Source organism: Protopterus annectens, chromosome 6.part0 (assembly GCF_019279795.1).
Source record: "Protopterus annectens isolate FY-2018-M chromosome 6.part0, PAN1.0, whole genome shotgun sequence".
Classification (NCBI taxonomy): Eukaryota; Metazoa; Chordata; order Ceratodontiformes; family Protopteridae; genus Protopterus; species Protopterus annectens.
Window position 1 is genome coordinate 1,312,707,205 of NC_056737.1, and position 24,544 is coordinate 1,312,731,748.

The 24,544-nt window shown below is 38.6% G+C and overlaps 1 protein-coding gene across 1 annotated transcript in view; it reads right to left on the minus strand.

The window, feature by feature from the left end:
- Window positions 1-24,544, minus strand: part of RND3 (Rho family GTPase 3) — a 98,984-nt gene that overhangs the window by 17,415 nt on the left and 57,025 nt on the right. The window contains exon 3 of the mRNA XM_044074879.1: window positions 745-854. Coding sequence (XP_043930814.1) covers window positions 745-854 — 110 coding nt within the window. The remainder of the gene's footprint in view (window positions 1-744; window positions 855-24,544) is intronic.

Consider the following 24,544-nt stretch of genomic DNA (forward strand, 5'->3'; position numbering starts at 1 on the left):
GACTATATGTAGGATGTTATCTTGGCAGCTCTGATACCAGTTTAGGGCTCCTTCTTCCTCCTGCCCTATCCTGTCTAACTGCTCTCTACACTCTCCATTCATACCTACTTGAAGTAAAGAATAAACATTTTAAGAGTGAGAAAGGTTGGGATGTGTACACAGGTGTTCACGGATAACAATGGCTCAGAATGCTCATCTGTATAGGTCTTTCTTTGTAGATAGAGAAACATTCCTCTGTGGAATTACACATTCTAAATACTTCAGGATTTTACAGAAACATTAAAGAATAAACTCGACTCATTTTCATGGATGGCATATTTCAAATCAAGAAATGCAATCAAATGCATTGCATTACTTTCCAGAAATCTGACACAAAGAAGCTAAAATAAAAATTGATGGATATGGACACAGACAAATATGAACATTAAGTCATCTATACAGCTGCTTTTATTTGTTACCCAGTCAATAAATAAGTTAAAGAAGTTCTACTGAGTTTATTAATTGAATAAACAAGAAATTTCTTCCAAAGGCATACATGATTTTTAAATCAGTTCCACTTAAGCTACACACTAACATTCACTGTTGCTCATTTCACGGTCTTGGGAATCATGTCAAAACAGATGGCAGTTTTGCCATTAACTAATATGAACAGAATTCCATACACGCTGCAGTAGCTGGCATATTCTTATCCAGAAATACAGAACACATGACTAACATGCTCAAATTTATTCGGAAATTACTCACTTTTTTCAGCACGCTGTCAAGGGTCTCTGGTCGACTGATGTCAAAGCATATCAGGACTGCATCAGAATCAGGATAGGACAATGGACGGACATTGTCATAATATGGTGATCCTGCAAAACAAAATGTCTATGAGATATAAACAGTTGAAAACTATTTTTACATCAATAGCTTCAGTGCACTACAGTTTTATAACTTATTTAAAGATCACATTTTTTTTAGCAGTGTCCTGAATGTAACAGAATGGAATTTTAGCTTTGTGTTCTAATGTAAACTCAGCGGTAAGGCAGAGGGGGTACCAGGCAGACAAACAGTGCATGAAATGAATACTTCATATCAACAAGTTCTCACAATCAGGAATTAAATTAGCCATTTATAAGTCAACCTTCAATTATTTATGGCCATTCAATACAACCATGAATGTAAATCACACAAGCCTGTGTCCTTGAATTTTATTCACAAATGTTAAATAGTCATCCTACTGACAACAGCTCATCTGCATACACACCACTCACTGTATAGCTGCAGTCTTCCAGGTAAATACTGGTAGTTGACTACATTCAGAGGTGTCCAATACACTGTTATGAATTGCATAAAGCTTGTTATATGGGTTTTGCTTTAGTTCACACCTACACAACTAACATGTTTTTGAATACCCATCATCTAGAAAGACCAAAATAAAGCTGATGTCCTCTCACAGTCCTAAATCCTTACACAGAGAGAAACACCTTGTGCAAATCATAAGCATGTTCTCACTTACAGGGCAGCTTTGCTTTCATACTCTCAGATTTTAGTGAGCTAAAGGTAAATATTGAAAAGAGTGCAAGCGAGTAAACCCAAAACAGACAGTGAACGGCAAGAGGTCATGACTGAATCCCGGACCATGAGCTGCAAGGTTCTGATATGCAGATTTTACAGTTGGAATATAAAAAAAGACTGACAAATACGCAGTGATTGTTTACAGTGGACTACAGATACTAGTTGGAAATATATTTTACTCTGACTACCTTTTTTCAGCAGAAAGGTGCAACAATGTATTTATAGTATGGAAAATACTAGATGAGGCGCAAAATAGGATTTGGCTTTAATGTCAGAACAGAAGCTTATGTCACCATAGGTTGCCAATGCAGAACAAATGAGGACGTGGGAGGATGGAGTAAAACCTGCAAAATATAAGCTTACTATAATGTTTTTGTAAGGCAATATATAGTTAAACTAAAGCAGAGGTTAGATGATGAAAGCTGTAGGTGCACACAGAAAAAATAGGACTACCTGAATAATTACATAAAGAAGTGCAAGATGTTCCCAAAACAAAACAGAAACAGGTCTGCTGAGTCCCTATAGTTTGGACAACTAAAATGAACACAACAGTTATGAGACTGCATATTTCAGATTTGTAGCTTTTGAGTACTGCTTATTTCATATTTGTGGCTCTTGAGTATTTTGAAATATGTCAAAGGAAAAAATATAAGAAAAGAAAGGACAGAGAGTTTGCAATGAATAGATTAAAATTGCTGTGGATAGCTGCAGGAAAAACATCATGAAAGTCCAGCAGTAAAACATTCTGCAAGCTACCACATCAAAAAAGGTGACAAAGATGAAGAAAGGATAAGCCATGGCAGACAGCATGGGCTGTCACTACTGCATTTAAACTTCCCCTGACTTGCATTTAAATACAACAGCAACCAGCAACATTTGAAAAGCATTTGTAAAAAGATTGCCATGATATCCAGGAAGAAAGTAAAGAGAGAAACAATCACCACACAGTAAAAATGTACATGAACTAGGTAATTATTTCAGGATCAACTCAGCGCTGTTAGCAAGGAAACATCTAGCTTTAAGTCTCCTGCCAAAATGCCTTAAAAGTATATAGCAGTGAACTCATATCAGGTCATGTACTTAAATAGGAAGCCAAGGATTTTCCGACTGCAATATTCACAGGAACCTGTCTATATTATAACTCCGAATGATTAAAAAAGAGAGAACGCTCTTTAATCGACCCCTTAAAACTGAAAGCACTAAATCCCGAACACAAGGAACTGCAATTTTTTTTCCCAGGGAAAAAAATCACTGGGCCGTTTTTGGGACTTTGACATTGTGTGATCTCAGAGTTGGTATATTTAAGTAGGGGGATTTATTTTGTGCTTGGATTTTTTTTTTCCCTGGGGAAAAAAAATAGTTATTCCATGTCTTTGGGATTTAGTGCTTTCGATTTTAAGGTGTCGATTGAAGAGCGTTCACTCTTTTAATCATTCAAAGTTATAATATTGACCCCATAGGAACATACTACGCAAGCAACCATGGGGACCATAAGATGCCTAGCCATACAAACATATAAGCAGACCCTTTTCAACAACTTAACAGTGCTCACCTCCCAAATCAAGCAGTGCTTTCGACACATGATAACCCTGGTGTTAAAATGAAAGCAGCTGCAAAACTGCCATGGATTAGCTTAGAGGCTTCTCTAATGAATAAACTATAAAACCCAGTTATGAACCAAACACGTTTTAATTATTGTAAATGTTTTGCATTGTACAATTGTGAGTTGGTTCAGTGGAGCAAATTACATGAATTTCAGTCTACAAAGAAGTGAGTACAAAAGCCAGAAAATGTTATCTGTAGCCAGCATGCTTGAGCAAATAAGGACTGACCCTGGGAGATCCAGTGTCTATTTTGAAAGCATGACCTATTATTTCTATGATTTTAAAGAATATTCGTACACATCATATACAAAAACAAATGCACTGTTGAAAATGCACACTGGCAAGAAATTAATTCCTATGGGTATGATTAAAGTTCTAGTAATGTATGAGGACATCATAAATCTAGGACACGTATGTATGTATGTATGTATGTATGTATGTAAGGAGTCAAGTAAAAGACAACCTTCCAGATGGAATGAATATGGAAATATGTCACACTGCTCTGGTTATGGCTGCATTATTCTAAAATGAGGGCAGTGAAATTTTCACCAAAATGTAGCTGTTAACAAACCACACAATTACTCTCTAAACAGGTAAATGGCTTCAGCTATAAAATAGCAAAAACAAAACAAACAAAAAAAGTGAGATTCGTAACAAAATTGTCTGACAGTTGGCACAGAGGACTAAAGCTCTGATATTTTAATGAGTTGCTTCCTGTGCCAACAGCACAGGGTTTGAATCTTTCCACCAATATGTGTGCTGGTGACCACAGGTATGCACTACAGATGGACAAGTTTGTATCCAATAAAGAAAGGATTCTGGAGTCATGTTCCATGGAGACAAGACAGTTCTGATGTTCACCAGCCAAGACAATGAACCATGCCTCCAGACAGAGGGGGGACCCCAGTATTTCACTGAGGCAGAAAATGTACAGTTTTGTACCTATCATAAATGTAGATGTTAGAGTGTATTCACTGCTGCAGTCATTACACTTGGGTTATCCTGCCGTCAGGCGGTCCCGCAGTCGGCCAGAGTTCCAAAGTCTTGGTCCGGCGTCGGTTGCTGTCGCTTCTTCCTTGATGTCAGTGCGCCAGGGGTATATAAGATGCAACCGACGCCATTTTCTTCAGTTTTTCTTGCCCAAGATGTCAGATGCCCCCAAATAGGTAGGCAATACATATTGCTAATAAAACATACATAAAAAATAAAAGCAATACCTTCAGTTACAAGCAAATACACCACATAGGTTGTATAGGGTAGAAAAGGTATAGATAAGTCCCAGCTAAGAAGTGGGGATGGAGGGAGGATAACCTGGACTGCAGCAGTGAATACACTCGAACATCTACATTTATGGTAGGTAAAAAACTGTACTATGTTCATCATGTTTCACTGCTGCAGTCATTACACTTGGGTTGAATCCCAAAGCTGAGGTATAGTGGCTGGGTCTATATAGGATTTGGGGTGGCTATGAGGCCCTGCAGAACTGCAGTGGCAAAGCCAGCTCTGGATTTAGAGTAAATAGGCAAGTGGTAATGCTTGGTAAAGGTGTGCACTGAACTCCAAGTTGCAGCTTCCAAGATACCCTTGGTAGGTACTCCTCTAAGGTAGGCAGTTGAAGTGGCTGTTGCCCTGGTGAAATGTGGCCTAATGTTGTTAGGTACAGTTTTTCCATGCTATGTGTAGCAGAAATGGATACAGTGTCCTATCCACTTTGAAATGGTCTGCTTTGAAATAGCCTTTCCCTGTGATCCTGCAGCATATGCTACAAACAATTGTTCAGTTTTCCTGAAAGCTTTTGTTTTGTCCAAGTAGAAGCATAACTGCCTGTGTATGTCCAATGAGTGCAGAAGTCTCTCCCCTTTATTCTGGGGATTTGGATAAAATGTTGGCAAGTGAATAGTTTGGTTAAGAGCCACACTGGATACCACCTTTGGCATAAATGTAGGGTTTGTTCTTAAGGAAACCCTGTCCTGATGAAAAATGATGAAAAGGTTCCACTACCATTAGTGCCTGTAACTGAGACTCTTTGTGCTGAGGTTATTGCCAGAAGCAGAGCAGTTTTCCATGACACATATTTTAATTCTGCTGGATTGGCTGGCTCAAAAGGAGGTAAAGTTAGCTTTTCCAAGACAAAGTTGAGGTCCCAAGTTGGTGTTGGTGCTCTCCGGGGTGGTCTTATGGTTTTAGCCCCTCTAAGGTACTGTTTTAATAATGGATGAGAGAAAATAGGAGGATCCATGTTGTAATGAGCTGAGAGGGCAGAGGCGTGGATCTTAATGGATGAAAAGGATAGGCCTTTGTTCAGCATCTCAGTTAAGTATTGTAATATCTGAGGAATATTTGGAACAAGAGGTCAAAGCTTTGAGCCTGGTTCCAAGCGCAGAATCTCTTCCACTTTTCTGAATAGGATTTCCCGGTGCTGGGCCTCCTGGCATCCAAAATGACATCCATAACAGCTTTAGAGAGAGGTGTTGGTTGCTTGGCTAAGTAATCTGCCATGCAGCCAGGTTTAAGGTTTTGAGCTGGCTGTGCAGGATCTGATTGTTTTGTTGAGTCAGAAGATGAGGAATTGGAGGTAAAATCCATGCTGGGCCTTGAGCCAAGTTCTTTAAAATTGGGTACCAGTGCTGGCGTGGCCCGTCTGGGGCAATCAGGATCATTTTTAGCCTTTCTTGTCTGGCTTTTAGGAGTACCTTTGAAAGGAGAGGCAGTGGTGGGAAGGCATAAACTGTTAGGGTTTTCCAGCTGAACGAGAGAGCATCCACTTTCCATGCTTATGTGTGGTAAATCCTTGTGCAGAATTTCTGTAGTTGGCAGTTCAGAGGGGAGGCAAAAAGATCTATGTCTGGGCACCCCCATTTTTGTGTTATCATGCTGAATACTTGTGGATTTAATTTCCACTCGTGAGGATCCATGATGTTTATGCTTAAGTCATCTGCCAGAGTATTTTTCTTTCCTGGCAGGAATTGTGCTTACAGATGAAGTTGATAGGTCAGTGCTGTGTTCCACAAAGTCATGGCTTGTCTGCAGAGGGGATAGGAATGAGTGCCCTCTTGCCTGTTTATGTACCACATAACTGTGGTGTTGTCCATCTTTAGTAATAGTTGTCCTGGATGCAGAAGGTCCTTGAAAGCTGTTAGGGCATTTTGTACAGCTAGCATCTCTTTTTGATTGATGTGAAGATGCATTTGGTCTGCGGCCCACTTGCCCTGAATACATTTTCCTGCCATGTGTGCTCCCCAGGCGTAATCTGAAGCATCTGTTGTTAGTGTCTGCCTGGCTGTGGGTAAAGTGAAAGGCTGTCCCTTGTTGTGGTGACATGCCTGTGCCCACCATCGAAACTCCTGTTGTAGGCAGGGAATAAGTGGTATTACTGTTTCCAAACTGTGACAGTGTTTGAGTCCAAACACTTTTTAGGTACTATTGTAATTTCCTCATATGCAGTCTGGCATATGGTATTAGTAGTATGCAGGACGCCATGAACCCCAAGGCCTGCAGAATTTTTCTTGCAGGGAGTTGGGTTTTTGTTGCCATCACTTGAAAGTACTGAGTCAGTTGTCTTTGCTTGTCTGGCATGAGATAAGCCATCTGGACCATTGTATTTAAGCTGGCACCCAGGAATATTATCTCTTGTGAGGGCACTAGTTTTGACTTCTTTTCGTTTACTGTGCACCCTAGGCAAATTAGCAATCTTTTTACAAACGTCAGATGCTTTAGAAGAATGTCCTTGCTCTCTGCTTGAGTATGACAGTCATCCAAGTAGGGATATATTTGAATTCCTTTTTGTCTTCAAAATGCAATTACTGGTGCCAGGCATTTTGTGAAGACCCTGGGCACAGTAGATAAGCCAAAGGGCAGTGCAACGAATTGGTAATGCATTGTGCCAGCTATGAATCTGAGGTATTTTCTGCAATTTTGTCTGATTGGGACATGCAGGTATGCCTCTTTGAGGTCCAAAGTAACAAGCCAAGCCTTCTTGCCCAGCATGGGAAGAAGTTGCTGTAGTGTCAACATTTTGAATTTTGGAACATCCAGGTAAGTATTTAGAGTAGATAGGTCCAGTATGGGTCTCCAGGCTTTGTCCTTTCTGGGGACCAAGAAAAGTCTTGAGTAAAATCCTTGTCCCTGTTGTGGCACTTTTTGAATAGCTCTTATGCCCATGAGGGCTGTAATTTGTTTTTGTGCCTCTGCCCATTGATTTTGTGGCAGGTCTGGCATTCTTTTTGGCCTTGGTAGAGTGTGAAAGTGGAACCTGTAACCTTGAGACACAGTAATCAGAACCCATTTGTCTTGGGTGATTATATACCAATTTTGTGGAAAAAGTGGGAGCTGCCAAAAGGTAAGTGCTTGGCATTTGAAGTGGGAAGTCGTTTCCTGTAAGGTTGTGACTTGTCTTCTCCTCCTTTTGGGGTAGAAGCACCCCACTGTCGTGGTCTGTAAGAGCCTTGGGGCTGAGATCCGCCTCTTGGGCGTCTGTATCTGTCTCTTTGTGGTCTGTCTGACACTGGAAAGGACCAATTTTTAGAAGGCCAATTTCTGTTAAATCGAGGTGGCTGTACCTGTAAGAAGTCCTTCACTGTTTGCATAGATTTTGCCTTATCCTCCATTTTCTTTAATACCTCTTCTGCCTTAACACCAAACAAGATATCATGCTGTAAAGGAGCATCCAATAATTTTGCCTTAACATGATCAGGTAAACCTTGTTCTTTTAACCAAGCATGCCTTCGAATCACAGATCCTGTAACTGCGGCTCTAGAAGAAGCCTCTAGTGAATCAAAACCACATTGCACAGTATGTTTTCCCACTTGTTCAGCTGCATGCAACAAATCCTGCATTTCCTTATAGTCAGGACTTTCTGAGCTTGTAGGCATTTTCTGTTTTAACAGAGACATTAAATATTGTTGCTATTTAAGCATGTGGAACTGGCAATTTAAAGCCCTTACTGCTAACATTGCAGAAGTGTAAACTTTCTTCCCCCATCTATCTAATGCTCTAGAATCCCTGTCAGAGGGAACTGGATTTTTAGCAGTGGAAGCTTTTACCCCTTTGGGACCCTGGGAAATAGTTTCTGGGTCAGCAGCAGGGTTTTTATAAAGAAATGTGAGAGACTCAGGGACTCTGTAGTACCTATCTGGCTTGACTGGTGCTGGGGGCAAAAAGTCAGGGGTTAAACTGGATTCAGAGAACACATCATCCACAATATCTAACACAGGCGGAATAGCAAGGGGCCTGTGCTGAGGCAATAAAAGAAAATCTCTGAGCCTTTTCTTGGATTCTGAATAATCCTGGCTCTCCCAATGGAAATGCTTCCTCATGGTATGTAAAGTTTCCACAAAAGAGTAATCCTTAGGAGGAAAGGCAGAAGGGATTGATTCTTCAGCATCAGAGTCCTCATAGGGGGTAAAGAGCATCCCTGGTCTGAAGAGGAATCAGAAGAAATGGAAACCTGGTCAGAGGAATCCTAGTCTGTATCCTGCCTAGGCCTTTTATCACGAGGGGGATGGGAACCCCTGATCAGAGTAATTAGGTCTTTGGCCATTTTGAGCATCTGTTTTTTAGGCATGGAGGCCTGTCCAGGTGAATGCTGTATTTGTTTCTTTGTCTTTAATGGAGTTTTAGACTTGGTTATTGTTTTGATGGTAAGCTGTGAAGGTCTGAAAACACCCTCAGAAGCCGATGCCTGCTCAGCGGCTCTGGACCCATCTGAGGGGTTAATTTCCATAGGCCCAGTACCTTGAGTTTCCAGAGGCCTAGTAATCTCTACGTGGGAGTTGGAGGCAGCCTGTGGCTCTGAGGTAGCGGGTGTCAGGGGCTGTGAAAGCGACTCTCTGAGAACTGGCGACTGGCCTAGAAGAGGCTTCATCGTCAGTTTTGGACCTCGGATGCCTATCCTTATCTTTGTCTTTGCGTTTTTTGTGTATTTCGGTCGTCAGCTGTTCCGACGGCATATCATAATTGAACCTTCGGCCAAAATAATGGCGAGCAAAATAAAACCGACGTTTAATAGTGCGCTTGTTAAATCTAGCACAAAACCGACAACTAGTGACATCGTGGTCTGGGCCTAGGCATGGAATACACTAAGAATGAAAATCTTTGTGAGGTATTTGCTTCCCACAAGAAATGCAATTAACTTTTACTGACATCAGTCTGAGGCAAGAAAATGTTTCCCCAACGGGGTACTTAGCTTTATTGAAGACTTCGGTTCTGAAATTCAAAAATCTCAGAAGTCGGCCGACCGGCACTTGGGAACTGCTTTTGCTTCGGGCACCGCACAGCTAGAAAGACTGAAGAAAATGGCGTTGGCTGCATCTTATATACCACTGACACACTGATGTCAGGGAAGAATTGACAGCAACTGACGCCGGACCAAGACTTTGGAACTCTGGCCGACTGCGGGACCGCCTGACGGCAAGATAACCCAAGTGTAATGACTGCAGCAGTGAAACACGAACATCCAGTGGACTTTGTTAGGGAAACATGATGCTAGCAAAAACAATTTGCAACTACTGACAGAAGACATGAGGCTGAAGTATTGTTTCCCTGGTTTGCATGGAAGATAAGACCAGCTAGGCTTTGAAGACGTTCTACCGAGAAGCTGAGGTACATTTAAGCAAAAAAAGTGTGCATGAGCACCCTAAGTATCTTCCTACAGTTCAAACAGCAGTATCTTTCTGTTCTGATATACCTGCAGTTAACATTGTGTAGTCCATCTACAATGTACAAACTACAGTTTGTGGGTAATCTTTTGAAGAACTAAGGGAAACAGGAGACAGAGTCGTTTAAGCATCTTATAAGAAATGAAGTCCATCTGGTCAGATCTTGCCCAGAAGGATGTAAACCAGAATAAACAGACACAATACAGTGAGAAAATGATACTGATTCAAACTGACATCAGGATGTTTTTTTTTTTCCTTTTTTTTTTTACTGCAGGAAGGACTGTTAGAACTTACTACACCCAAAGTAGCTAGAAAAAGAAATGCACAGAATAAACAATGCAAGAAAAATATTTTCTAATAAGGACCTGCAGTTTATCTGTGTAAGAGACTGGATAATCTTAGACCAGTTGCAGGGCCCTTACCCTTTATCAAATTCTAGGTTTCACACATAAAATGCTGGAGCCATTCCATGAAATTATAACACATAAAAATGGGAAAAACAGTACTTTGCAAACCTCTACAGAACTATTTGATGTAAGTGAATACCTATCTTTCAACAGAGAAATCCAGCAGATATCAGAACTAATTTGTCCCCTGTGGACATATTGGCTGCAATCAGTAATACCTACCACAGTTAAATGGTCCACAGAGTACCACCCAAATACAGGATGTGCCCTGGCACTGCAGACAGCTGGCCTCTTAACCCCCAAGTAACCCAATATTCCCTCATATCACCAATGCTGGAGGGTGATTTAAGATAAGGAAATACATACCCACGGAAACAAAGATAATACAATAAAGTAACATGAACTCTTTCATCTTAGGTATTGTAAAGGATTCATCTCGTTAGGCATATGGGCTAACTTATTAGGGGAACCCAGACTTCAAGTCAAACTCCAGAAAAGACTAGGCAGGCCATTCATCTGTGTTCTAGAAAGTGATCTAAAGACTTTTCATTTTATAGCTACTTGTGTGGAGGAAACACATTTTAGTAACCAAGACAGACGGAAAAAATAAGAAAACAACAACCAGTAGTAATGACCAGTCATTACACTTAACTATTAATAAAGCATTATACCTGTAGACCAACTCCTTATGTCCTTTTACAGTACCAATATTTCATATATCTTGCAAAATTATGTAAGGACCACGGCAGCTTAGAGCAAGTGCAGTTACTGACACTTCAAAAAAAAAAAATAAAAATTAAAAAAAAAAAAAAAGAAACCATAAAATGAACCTGTCAAAGTTATGTAATAAATGGCCTGTTCGACTTTACACATATTCATAGGTAAGACATTAGCTGCAAATATCTCTCTAGGACATAGAATATCGATACAAAAGTAAGTGACTTAATAACAGTCACCAGGGATGCAAATGGAAACATCTGCACTAAAAAAGTAGAAAAATCTTCATTGGCATTTTGTAATTTCACAATGTTAAAATCTTAACCTGAGTAACAGTGTCAAATTCCCTACCTGAAAAGTGCATAACATATTTCTCATTATGTTTGTCCCCCACGCATAAACAATTCTCACTTATTTGCTATTTGTTTTAAATCAGTTTTCATTATTTTCTTCTTGTACACAATCAGCTATTTTCCCTTATTAAAACCTTGTGTAAACCTCTATCTGGTAGCTAGAAATCTCTTAGTAATCTGGAGAATGTTTCATAGTTTTATGTACCGTCCCACATTCTTCACTGCTCAACTTCAACTCTATGGAATATTAACTTTTCTGAACCCTTATTTGCTCTTTAACCTCTAAAGTCATCCATCTGGAAATTCACATCCTCTTTATTTATTTGATGGCTTGCAATACTGCCTCTACTACATATTAGCCCTTTTGTATGCCTTTAGACATCTGTTTTGTTTCAGCTGCACGGCATTGCCTTGATTCCTATCCAAATTTTGCTCACTTTTTGGATTTTCTTTTTGTCCAATATTAACTCAGTATCACCCTGCAGAAATCTTAATAGTTTAAACTAAAATATTCCTTTTGCCTCATGTTAAGAAACAAAGAAAACCCTGATGAAAAAATTAAAATAACCTCACACTGTTATTACTTACCACACAAGATCAGACACCAGCCATTACCTGACAGCTAATCAGATTTCTTACAAACAACCCCAAAGTATAAAACACAAAGTCAGTTTTCCAAATTGACTTATCCAATTAGGTGCATTACCACAAAAGGACGAGAGTATTTACTCTGTCTCCCCTGGAATCTTGCTAAGATAGTGGTAAGTATTAGTTAATGATTTGTAATAACAGAATATTAACAGTCAATTTCTTTACTGAAATTTCCTGTAAATTAGTGCTTTAAAAACATAGATACACATATTTTTATTTAGGTAATCTGTAAAATAATCTGTATAACCATTCTTATTATTCAAAATTTATACCCGCATCATTTGATACCTCAAAGGTAACATATTTATTTATTTACTGGGAAATTTTGACTTGACACAGGTCCTTTTTCAGTGGAGGCCCAGGGAGAAAAATCTCCACAAGTAAGTGCCAAATTGAGTTATAGTACTGATCATGTCATACAATAATGACAGAACAAAAGATACATAGTAATAACAAACATTAAAACAGCATTAGATACTAGTAGCAATTTGGAGAAAACAGAGTAAATAAAACTTATGTAATCAAGCTGTAGTGGCAGTAGTACCAAGGTCTAACATGTTCACTAGCAGATAATTAAAGGAGTAGTATATTATTTGCGTAATCTGTATGATCATTGGTATCTGTATATATATCTGTATAACCATTCTTATTATCCAAAATTTATACCCACATCATTTTATACCTCAAAGTGTGTTACAATGTTTTTAACTTTTAATTTTAAGAGAATTATACTTTAATGCAACAAATATAAACCTGACAGAAAAAAAAAAACACATTGAATTACATACAACATTTCTGAAATAGCTCACTGATTTTAGGGGGGAGTCTTAAGAAAGTTGTACACAGGAGAATCCTATGACTGATTTACACACAGTATACATGCATGTATAAATATGTGAAGTCAGAAAATCTCTGCTCTTGTGTTTACAGTTTCTTTGTACAGAATATTGTCAATAAAGAGAGAATTAATTATGTTTGTAGCAGCTTCCTGAGAGGCTTCTTTTTCTGTGCTTGCAACTTGATCGCTCACTTCGCCTTTGCTTGACAACCTGTGCTCAATTCATTTGTTCATTTCCCACCTTAGATCACTATTTGTTGTGATAATATGGGCTCAAAATTAAGGTCTCAAAGTGTATTCGGAATTGTATTAGCAGCATCTTAGAGAAACGGCAAAAGATAATACGTTAAGTGAATGATCTTTTTCCAACATGTTTTTCCAAGATTTGATGATCTCAGAAGGGGAATAAGGTGGATTCTGGACTCTGGGCTTATTGTGATTTTGTCAGTGTCAGGATGGTATAAGATTTCTGAAAATAGTTTAGCTGTAATGTGTACTCAATGTACTACTTTTCTGGAACTGTTACCATACAAATCAGTTTAGATAATTAGATTATTTGTCAGACTAACATTATCAGTGACTAAATGACAAATGATGTATCATTTGTTACATTAATCACACTGCCAGTGGCAGAACCATACAAGTGGAATGTATATGCAGGTAGTGACGTCATTATGGTCACATTTAGTGAACCAAGTTAAGCAACAATACAAGATAATACACTGAATTCAGACATGGGCTACAGCGGCAGTTTTCAAAATAAGATTTTTCATATGATAACACATCATGCATCTATAATATTAATAAGGGCATGACTTAATGGCATCTTCACATACTTCACCCAAAAATGTATCTCATGGAAGAATTTATTGAGACAGTACTGAATCTAAAGATAGTTCAGATTTTTCAGCATCTCACTTTAGAAATTCCAAACAATATTTTAGGATTCCTGTCTGAAAAAACAAATACTTGCTACAGGAAAATTCTACACATTAATTAAATCTAAAACACTGAAAAAAATAGGAAAACCTTTGTTAAGTCCCATAAAAAGTGATGCCTACAACAACAAACAACTCACATTAAAAATGAGCAATTAAGTGGCTATATCTCCAAACTGTAATAAATATTCTTCCCAAAAATCTAAAAGCTTAATTTTCTTTATGAAGCTTAAAACAATATTTTTTCTATCCCTCCCATTTACCGTACTCCTTTACAGAATTACAGTACCCAGCTCTCGCAGCTCAGTGCAGTTAATATCATCATCGCCATTGTCATGTATCTTACCATACTTCATTCTTCAGGCCGTTGGGAAAACAACCCAGAAACAAAAAACATATTACAGCCACAACCAGGGTGAGATGAAGGGAGCGAGCTGCTGGGGAAGTGATCAGCTGCTGCCAATAGGACGTGAAAGCAGAAAACAAGTCGCAGGCGATATTGCAGCTTGTTAATGAATGCCGATAGTGCAGTAGCAAGTTACAAGCAGCTATCATCTTGTGTTTAGTAACCATAGCAAAGACCTTAGATAAGCTTTATTCCTAGATATAACTTTGAGATGTGTTTGTTATCTCTACATGGAATTAATTTTGTTAATTTTTGAATAAGGTATGCATTTTGGTAGCATCAGTAAAAGAATGAACCAAGTGTGATCATAATTGGTATAGGCAAACATATTAAGTTGACAACAGCAAAATGAACTCTTGAACTCTACTATTTAATACTTACAAATATCTGCATAAACTCTCCTCTTAAAAGAGACTCTACAAGTTCAGATATTTTAGTCTTTAACTCTCCACAATCCTACATCTCTTTTTTGTTGTGTCTTTCGGCTTTTCCCGGTTAGGGGTCGCCACAGCAGAACTCCGGTCCGCTAATGATTGGCAGTGGATTTTTTACATGCAGAGTTGCCAGCCCTGACACACAACCTTCAATGAAGGTATGCCCATTCACGCATGTCTCCACATAGAAGACGCTCTAGCTGAGAATCGAACAGGACGTCTTACTGTAAGGCGACAAAGCTACCGCAGCACTACCACCGCTAAGTAAATCTCCTAATACTGAAACCGTGTTACCTGTAGGAAGCAAAAACTTTCTTACCCCCACATTTACATAATCTCTGAATTCAATAGGCTGCTACACTGGTTGAGTTAAACACTTTATCCTTTTTTAAATGTTACGTCTAACCATGCTGTGATAAAATACATCTATTCTTGTTACGTCTTACAGCTCTGCAACATTCACAGTGAGTCCCATTTTGTTAAGAATTGAAGCCTTTGACTTGGGGACAAGTAAATTCAGAACCCCCCCCTCCCACACACACACACACACACACACACACACACACACACACACACACACACACACACACACACACACACACAACCATACACATAATCAGAAAGTTATCACAGTGCAAAAGAATAAAAATAAATAAACTGAAGACGCCAGTTAAATTAAGCAGAGTACAAGAAATAACCTAATTATGGAAGGCAACTGAAACCCTAAATAGTGCTAAAATAAAACAAGTCCAAAATGAACTTTCTACACATAAAAACTGAAATGGATACATACAAAATTATTATAAGGATTATCAGAAGAGAAATAACATCTAGAGCTGATCAGTTTAAGACAGCTCAAGTGAACCTGACAGACCAAATAGGACTTTAGGGAAACTTCAAATGAGTCCTTCTTTTGAGGCAAAGCCCCAAACATCTACATCTGCATCCACAATACCTGCTTCTACTTATCTATGCAATGGGTTGCCAAACTTTGAACAGATTATATAAAACCCAAAATACTGCAAATTTTGCCAACACTATATCTCAGTCACCTTCATCACAATGTCCTTCATCTAAAGAGTAATCAGATATTTTATTCCTTCAGACAAGAAGGAAGGAAGCGAGGGAAAGCATGTCACTCACAAATGATAAAAAACATGTTACATGTTCTTAGAAGAATCTTTGAATTAGAAAAAAAGTACAACACCTAGTTCTCCAGTTCAATTCTTGACTTGTGTGCTTTCTCTCCATTGCTCTGTCAATTTTTTTTTTTTTTTTTTGCTGAGTGCTCCGGGTTCACCTCATATCCCAAAGATGTACTGTAATTGAAAAGGCACTCCTCTAATTTGTCTGTAGGTGTTACCGCATGTGAAAACGTGTGTGTGTTTTCAGAATGCATTGCGATTGGTTTGAGCCTTGTTCAGGACAAGTGTATACAACTTACATCTACTGAATGTTGGGATAGGCCTTGGCTCCCTCACCACCCAGTAACAAATGAAGTGAACAAATTAATGAATGGCTATAACTCAGCTTGGCACTTGAACAGATGGCCAGCTAAACTGCAGTACCATATGATGCCAACAGTTTCCAGTATAAGAATTTTGTGGTAACGTGCCACTGTTCATTTATCTTTAGGATTAGGAGACCATCCAATCAGCCATCCCAAGAAATGACAAATGCTACCAAGTCAATGTTAGTCAACTGGTCCTGGGTCCTATACTTCTATTCACTGTTTAGCAATTTTAGTGCAATCCCAATGAAGGTAACCATTACATAACTGTACCAGAGCAGCAGATTGCAACACTACACAGCATCAAGTGCTTGTGTTGGACCTTAAATAAAAAAATAGATAATAATAATGCCTTTAGCTACCATTAATATCCTGTAAGGACTAAACCACAATACTAGTATTTATAGTATTTATAGTACAACCATTATAACACAGAAAACTGCATCTTAAAAGCAAAGATGGTGATGAAAGCTGTGCCAGTTCCCAAACCCGGATCCCTGGATCAGAAGAGGGGTATGATAGTAAAGAGCTACAAGATCCATATAAGATCCAGATGAAAACCCATATACTTGTGATGTTTATACAGTTAACCAGCAACAGACCTGGTCAGGCAATTCCTGGAGTGGCTGAAAGATTTAAGCAAATGCACTAGCAATTAATCAAGAACAATGTTAAGAAAGCAGTTACATCTGACAAACTTTGAATATTGACAGAATTTTTAACAGTAACATTGGGATTGTTAATCGGATACCACAATTGTAAGTATTTAGAAATTATTTTTGAAAGCAAATAACCTAGCCACATGGTGACAAAATGACACCAACTTCATTACCTTCTGTTAGTGAGCAATGATGAATTCTATCTTGTATGCTCTACAAATTCAACTAGCACATCTATATAGTTTTTTTTGACATTACACAGCATAAATTTACATTTTCTGCTTATTACATAATGCAATGTAAATTGCTGCCACATGACATTAAGGCAACATTTATTTGGTTAGAAGCAAATAGCTACATAGGATCATATGATTGCTTCTGTCCAAGAGGAACACAGGTGGAACCCCTGGGGTGAATTTATGGTTACCCATCCAATTGTCCAGATTGTATTTGAAGAGGGCCAATGAGGTGCTCTGTTTGACATGAAGTGCAAGTCCATTCCAAAGATGTGGTAACCTCTGTCCCTCCAGCAGGTTCTATTAATGCCACATATGTTAAGGTCTTCAGAGCGAGTTACCCGTGTACCATTTGACTTGCGGATATGCAGCATTTCTAATAAAGCAGAGACAAAGACTGCCTTATATGCAAGGCATAGATAATCTCTGAATAGTCTGTATGAAATTGAATAAAGTGACAGTGATTTCAGACGACCCACATAAGAAAGATGCTGAAGACCTTGAATATTCCTTGTGAGGAACCTCTGGTTTCTCCAATTGCTGCAGGTACTTGGAAAGGTACATACTAAAAGGGGTATTTTACTCAATCATTGGCCTGATAAGGGAAGAGTACAGAGAGGTTGTAACTTCTTTTTTTCTGGATGCAATGCCCTTACTTATGAGATCAGCAGTATGGAATGCCCTTCTTACCGCTGCGGGACATGGTGTTCAAAGGTAAGGCTGCTGTCAACCTGTGTGCCCAGGTCACTCACCACTGAGTGGGTACTTAGGGTGTTGTTAATGATGTGGTAGTTAGCTGAAGCATCAGATTACAGAAAGGAATGATAATACATTTTTTTGCATTAAGATTAAGGCCATGACTTTTGCACCAATCACTTGTTTGTGTAAGACTCTCTTGTAGGATGTTGACATCTTCTGGATATTTTATGACCACTCCCAGTTTGCAGTCATCGGCAAACTTTGTCAGCCACAGACCTTTAGTTTTAGCTTGTACAAAGTAAATAAAATGGATTAAAACTATTATCACGAAGTAGTGAGATGCTCTGTTTTTTGGGACTATGCTACTGCTGGGTAGGAGGCATATGTGCACCACGCTATGTACACAATGACTAAAAGGAATACAGACCCATTTGTGCTAACAGTACTTTAGGCAGGATGGGAAACTCCACACAATAAATACAAAAGGAATAAAATGGCTTAATAACAAATCTACACATTAGAAGTTTTTTATGCGTACATTGTTCTGCTCTAGCCACAGTCTGAAATGTGTTTGTGTGCTAGAGTTTACATTTATGCTGCTCTGTCAGATGCTCTGCCTTCAATAATGATACTAGCTCATTATGTTCCCTTTAAGTTTAAACTAAGATATAACAAATGGGTTACTAGAAAACAGAATAATAATGGAAACTTTGTACACAGTCACATCATATTATGATCTCAAAATTGGTTTCAATTATCTTCTCTGGCAAGACTCTAGGTAAGAAAAACATATGGATTTGTTTAGTGGAAGAGGTCTATGCACTAGGAGTTGTTTTTGCAACAGCTAACATATTTAATTCCCTTGACAGCCACTTTACTGAACGATTTTAATCTGACCAGCAAAAGTAAGGCCAGTTTAAGTAAAATGTTCATGATGGTCCATAAAAAGTAGAAGGCAACAGATTTATGACAGCTAGTTTTTGGTAAAAAGGACTCTACATCAAGCTTTTCTTCTAACTTCTCAGCTATTTTTAATTAAAGAATGAGTACTCTTTTAGAAAGAAAGCCAGATGCATATTAAGGAAACTCACACCATATTTCCTTCTTTAACCTCACCCTGATGGTTTACAGATGTGCGTAACCATAAAACGAGGCAAGCTCTACACAGCAAGATGCTGATGCTTTCATGGCTCCAGCTGTCTTCTGCAGAATGGAATTAAGGCTCTCACAATGAAAAATTATTTAATCTGAAGATACGCTGACTACTTTAAAAGCATTTAGATTCGAGTAATACAAGAGATTGATAGCAATTGAAAAGCTTAACCTCATGCATTACAATCAATATAATTACTCAAAATTGCTTTAGACAGGATTCTTGATGCAAGATGAACTATTTCATGTTAGCGCACTTGAGAAAGCAATTGTGTCCAGCTTGTCAATATAGTCCATAATAAACAGTTATACAGCAAGTTAATGTCTCCTGTGTGCATCTGTACAAGACAGACACAGTGCAATCCCCTGAAGACTTGAACAAGTGTTTTTTTTTTATTTATTTAAAATGACTAAGAATATGATAAGATGAACAGACACTGATACTAGACTGGCAACTGATAATGCTTGTTACCATTTTCTGCAGTTCTTAAATATCCTGAAGCCATTTTTTGCTATATTTTCAAATGCAAATCCAATGGACCTTCACACAAGCAAAATAATGCACCATAGTTGAAATGCAGACAGTAAGAAGACTTTCCAATGGAAATAATACATCTCTGAAAGACAAAGGAGTGAGCAGATAATTTAGCAGACAATAGAATAGCAAGTCATTCAAAAAAGTAGGAATGTTTGTTCAACTGTAACATAAAACAGAAAAGACCACTATTCAACAGAAACACAAAACACATTACTAGATGCATCATAATTCTCAGTGATGAAATTCAGGAAGCATTAATTTTACAATTCCATCCATTTCTATATGGGAAGTTTAGCTTTGGGAAGTCTACCTGAAGGTATGACCCCCCCACCCCCATAAACAGAGAATCACACTCAAGATTCTCTAAAGCAGCAGTTCTCAGAAAACTTTAACATTGTTTTGATTTGTGGATGCATTCCATGCTATCCATCCACGGAAAGATCTTAACCTGTCACTTTTTTGAGATCAATAACCTAAAGATCACCAAAAGTTCTGGTGACATTAGCATGGGAATAGAATATATGGAAACATTTAGAAAAATGGGTCAGCTATATTGGCTGATGGCATAAATGCTTTGAAATGCCAGAGATGTCACATGTAATAAGATTTGGATATACAGCAGAAGAGACATTTAGCTACAGTATATTTTTTGCATGTAGCATTGGGGGAAAAAAGACAAGTGGAAATCTGAATGACATAAGACAATAACACCACAAATTAAATCATAACTATTTTACACATGTAAAGACAAGAACATAGATATTACACAGAGAAATTCACAGAAAGACTGCAACAAGGAATTTGAAACTGACAAATCCTGGTCATCCATTCTTTAAATGTCACCTGCCTAAGTGTTTGTGTGAGTCTGAATGGAAACTTTGAAATTTGTGAGGAAGCAAAAATAAAACATGTCAAGGAAAACTATGTACACCTTTAGTGGTATGGTGCAAAAGTTATTTATTAGAATTTCCGAAAAGACAGTGGATGCAGATAGGTCAAAAACAGAATACAGATAGAGTAATACATAGCGTGAAGATAAAAAGGACAATTACAAAAGGGAACAGAGAAGTTTAGGAGACAGGCGGAGAACAAACCCAGGAACCGCATATAAAACACACAAAAAAAAAAAACACGTTTTTCAGAAAAACTTGACCATTCTGCATTGCTAATGCCTCTGTATCAAAGTAAATGGTTATTAGTTTAAATTGTTATACCCCAAAATGCTCTGAAGGAGGCTGCCATGGCCAGGAGCAGCTTTAGGTCAACTGGCAAAAGGGCTCCATGGTGCCCCCCACCACACCACTCGGTGCCCCCATCCTGGTCTACCTACACCAAATAAACACTGAAAAAGTGTCCCTGCTAGAGTGGCACTCTAGGCAGCCTCCTAGTTGGCCTATGCCTTAGGCCAGCTATGGCCATGGCCAGCATTATTTTGGTTTACAGTCAATGCATTTGCCTTCCTGATGTCACATGAGAGGGACAGAAAGAAATCCTCAAGATAAGGGTATCATTTACTATAGTTTTCTCTTGTCAGTTGACAACATTGCTGTGACTGCTTAGTTTTCACTTTTAGCACCATCTCTGTTGCATCATTTTAAGGAATGTTTGAATGACAAGCTTTAAAATGTAGCTGAGTTGTTTGTTTCAAAGTAACAACTGCAGTTCAGTGTGAAAAATCTGACCCCTGAGGTGTTACTTGGGCTGATTTGGTTTGTGCTGCATTTACAGTTTTAAATATTGTAGTTGGAATCAAAGTCTTTGATGTTAATCTTCTTTCCCCAACCCCAGAAGAAACACACTTTTTTAGAAATTACAGTGCAGAAAAAATGCAAAATCATATAGTGACAGAAAGTTAGAAGAGTTAGAATAACACTTGCAAAGGCTCCAGGACCATTAGTCTAGTAGACACCTATGAACCTATATTTGCTTTCTTTCTTTGTGGCAGTGAGTTTTATTATAGGGAATGAAATTTGCATATGAAAACTAAGCTTGAAAGCCCTGCTTTGTTCAGATTCTGGGCTACACTACTTATCTGAGGTGTGACACTAGAAATTTGCAACTGATAAGGCACATTTGAATGTCACGGTTTTCTTAATGGCAGTGTTATTGGGATAAATTACCTAACTTAATTACTATGCCACTCTTAGTAGCTGTTGTGATCTAACATATGAGACAAATGCAGGAAAGAAAGGCAAACATAATTAATAAATTATGTTTTTTCTGTATGTGAAGTGTTTAATCTTGGACTACAGGGAAGGAAAAACAATTTTTGGAAAGAAAAATGGACATTTGGGTGGAGTTCTCTTTTAAGAAAACAGTGAAACAAAGTTGCAAAAAAAGAAGAGGTACAGTGCAACATAACAGGCTTAGGAAACAGCAGAAGGAATATAAAGATATAGAAATGCATAAATGTGTGATATATGGAAGGTAAACAATAAATATACAGTATCAAATTTCTGCAACAGTAAAGGATGAGGGACTGAATGACTCAGAGAGAGAGAGAGATCAAGAAATGGAGGAAAAGCAGCAAGTTTTACAATAATGTGAAGTATCCTCCAATTCATAAGAGGAGATGAAAAGATCATAGTGTAACCCATGTTAGATGGTGTGCACAGAACACCTAATAGTGGTGACTGTGAAAGCAGTACAGCTAATAACAGGAAGTTTCAAAGACATGTGTCTGGGGGGTTTCTTTCCGGGCCTCCGCTGAAAATTGGCGAACTTCCAAGCTGGACTTTCCCGGTAAACAAATGTTAAATAAATAAACAGTGGTCCTTGGCACTTAGCAAGGTCACAACAGTTTGAGGGCAAGGCTTCCAGATGATTGTAGAGTCCTAACAGATTCACACAGGATTCAGGAAGACCTTCATTTGGTAAAAGCATGCTTGGGCAAGGAAGGATTGGGTGCCAGGTAGAATCACAATGGAAGAAGACCTCCATACTGCACCCTGTTAAGACTCTTACCACGCTATGACTTGCAAAGAACATGCAACAGTCTAGTCAGCAGTTTACAGTTTAATTACCATTAACAGACTGTATAGTGGTGTATAAAAAGGAAACAGAATAATAGAGACACTGTGCACCTGATTTCTTATCTCATTGCTCCCCAAGTCTACACTACTTGGGAGTTCCACTACACTTACACACTCACACACACTCACACACACTCACACACACTCACACACACTCACACACACTCACACACACTCACACTCACACACACTCACACACACTCACACACACTCACACACTCACACACTCACACACTCACACACTCACACACTCACACACTCACACACTCACACACTCACACACAAACACACAAACAAACACACTCACACACAAACACTCACACACAAACACACAAACAAACACTCACACACAAACACTCACACACAAACACACTCACACACAAACACACAAACACACAGAACCCAGCAACAAGTGGTTTTGCCTGAAACCCTTCTTCCCTAACCCATCTGGGATACATGTCCACTGACCCCACCAACAAATATATGCTCTAAGAAAACTGTAGTCTTTGATGACACCTAATGAACTAAAGACTTGAGTGTTATGCCCTCCTCAGTCTGGTAAGCAGTGCAGATCCCACTAGCCCTTGTTCATCCTGCTTTCAGCCTTTATTCGTGTTTTTTTTTTCCACACAGTGTTAACTCACCTATCTCCCCATCTGGCCATCAAAGACTGGTGTCTCTAACCAAGCCCAATGAACCCCATCATTTATGCAAGTGTAGATGTGGTAAAACATATGCCTAACCCTTCTTTCAGTGAGTCATTACTGAAGACCAGTCCTAATGCCGTCTGTACCTCAAAGACCAGTGACTTCAGACAAAACCAAAGGCCAGTAAAACAGAACATCCAACTTCCTGTGGGTGAAGTACTAGCTATACAGGCTCCAAAACCTTAGTATATTGAGCCACGTCACAACATTAGCAATTTTTTTGCAACACATTTCTATATCACACTATAGAGTCATTTGTAGGGATGCTACATAATGTCACTTACACTACTCTATGCTTCACTTAACTGCACCCTCCCCTTCTTGGTACCAGACACCACTGCCCTCCAGTGTCTGAGACCACTACCATCCAGTGGCAACATCTAGACTAGCAAATGGTCTCTACAACCGGCTTTCAATCGATGAGCAACAGCAGAACTTGAATTTGTGGGAAAGAGCCAGTTTACTACTGAATAAAGTTGAAAGCCATGAGTTAGTAAAGGTCAACAACATTAAAATAAAAGAGGCTGTCTATAGAAACATTTTCCTTAGAAGACAGAGTATATGAAGCACCACAGGGTATACAAGCATTAAGAGAATGAGGATATTTTATGGCAATTCAACCATTTCAACAGACTGGATTGGCACTGATTAAGTTAAATTTTGCAAAAGGTGGCAAAGTCCTACATAAACTTGTTTAGAAAGTGTGCTACCCTTCTTCCCCCCAAAACTAAATATTACAAACTACCACTGGGGTCTCCAAATCTGAAGTAGAAATTTTAAATCCTTTGATGGATGCTCACTGAATCTGTTATTTGTAATCAAAGAACTATCCATGAGACGGATACTGTTAACTCAAAGCAATACCTGAAAATGGAATTTGAGACTGTTAAACAGGTGTTAATATAGATCAATAATGAATCCCCTTCAATATAGTACATATTCTGCAAATGACTCAGATACAAATATCTGTAAATGTTCATGTTACGACTACAAACACAGGAATTATGAAATGTGAGGGGTGACCAATAAAGCTTAATATGTAGAGAACATCCATTAATATGATCATGACGAGATTTGTGATTAGTCTTTTTTTTCTGAAACCCTTACCTGAACTGAGAAAAATCACCGTGTTCATTAGAGAGGGGTGGAGTTAAATAATACCTTCAGCACATAAGAAAGTTTTGTATAAACCAGTTATAGAGCACCTCATCATAAAAAAGTAAAAGAAAGAAAATGGCCAGTGAATGAGCACCAGGTGCTTCCATGTCAGTAGGAAAGGACAGGCTTAAATTAAAGTGTCTCTAAGGCTGTTTCTCCAACAGGCAAATCCCTACCTTAAAGTTACACCAGTAAGTAAACCCTAGACAGTGACACTGTTTACATTTGTCCAGTGAAGGACACTGACAGCAGGACTAAAAATGCAGAAGAAAATTTGGTAGACAAATGT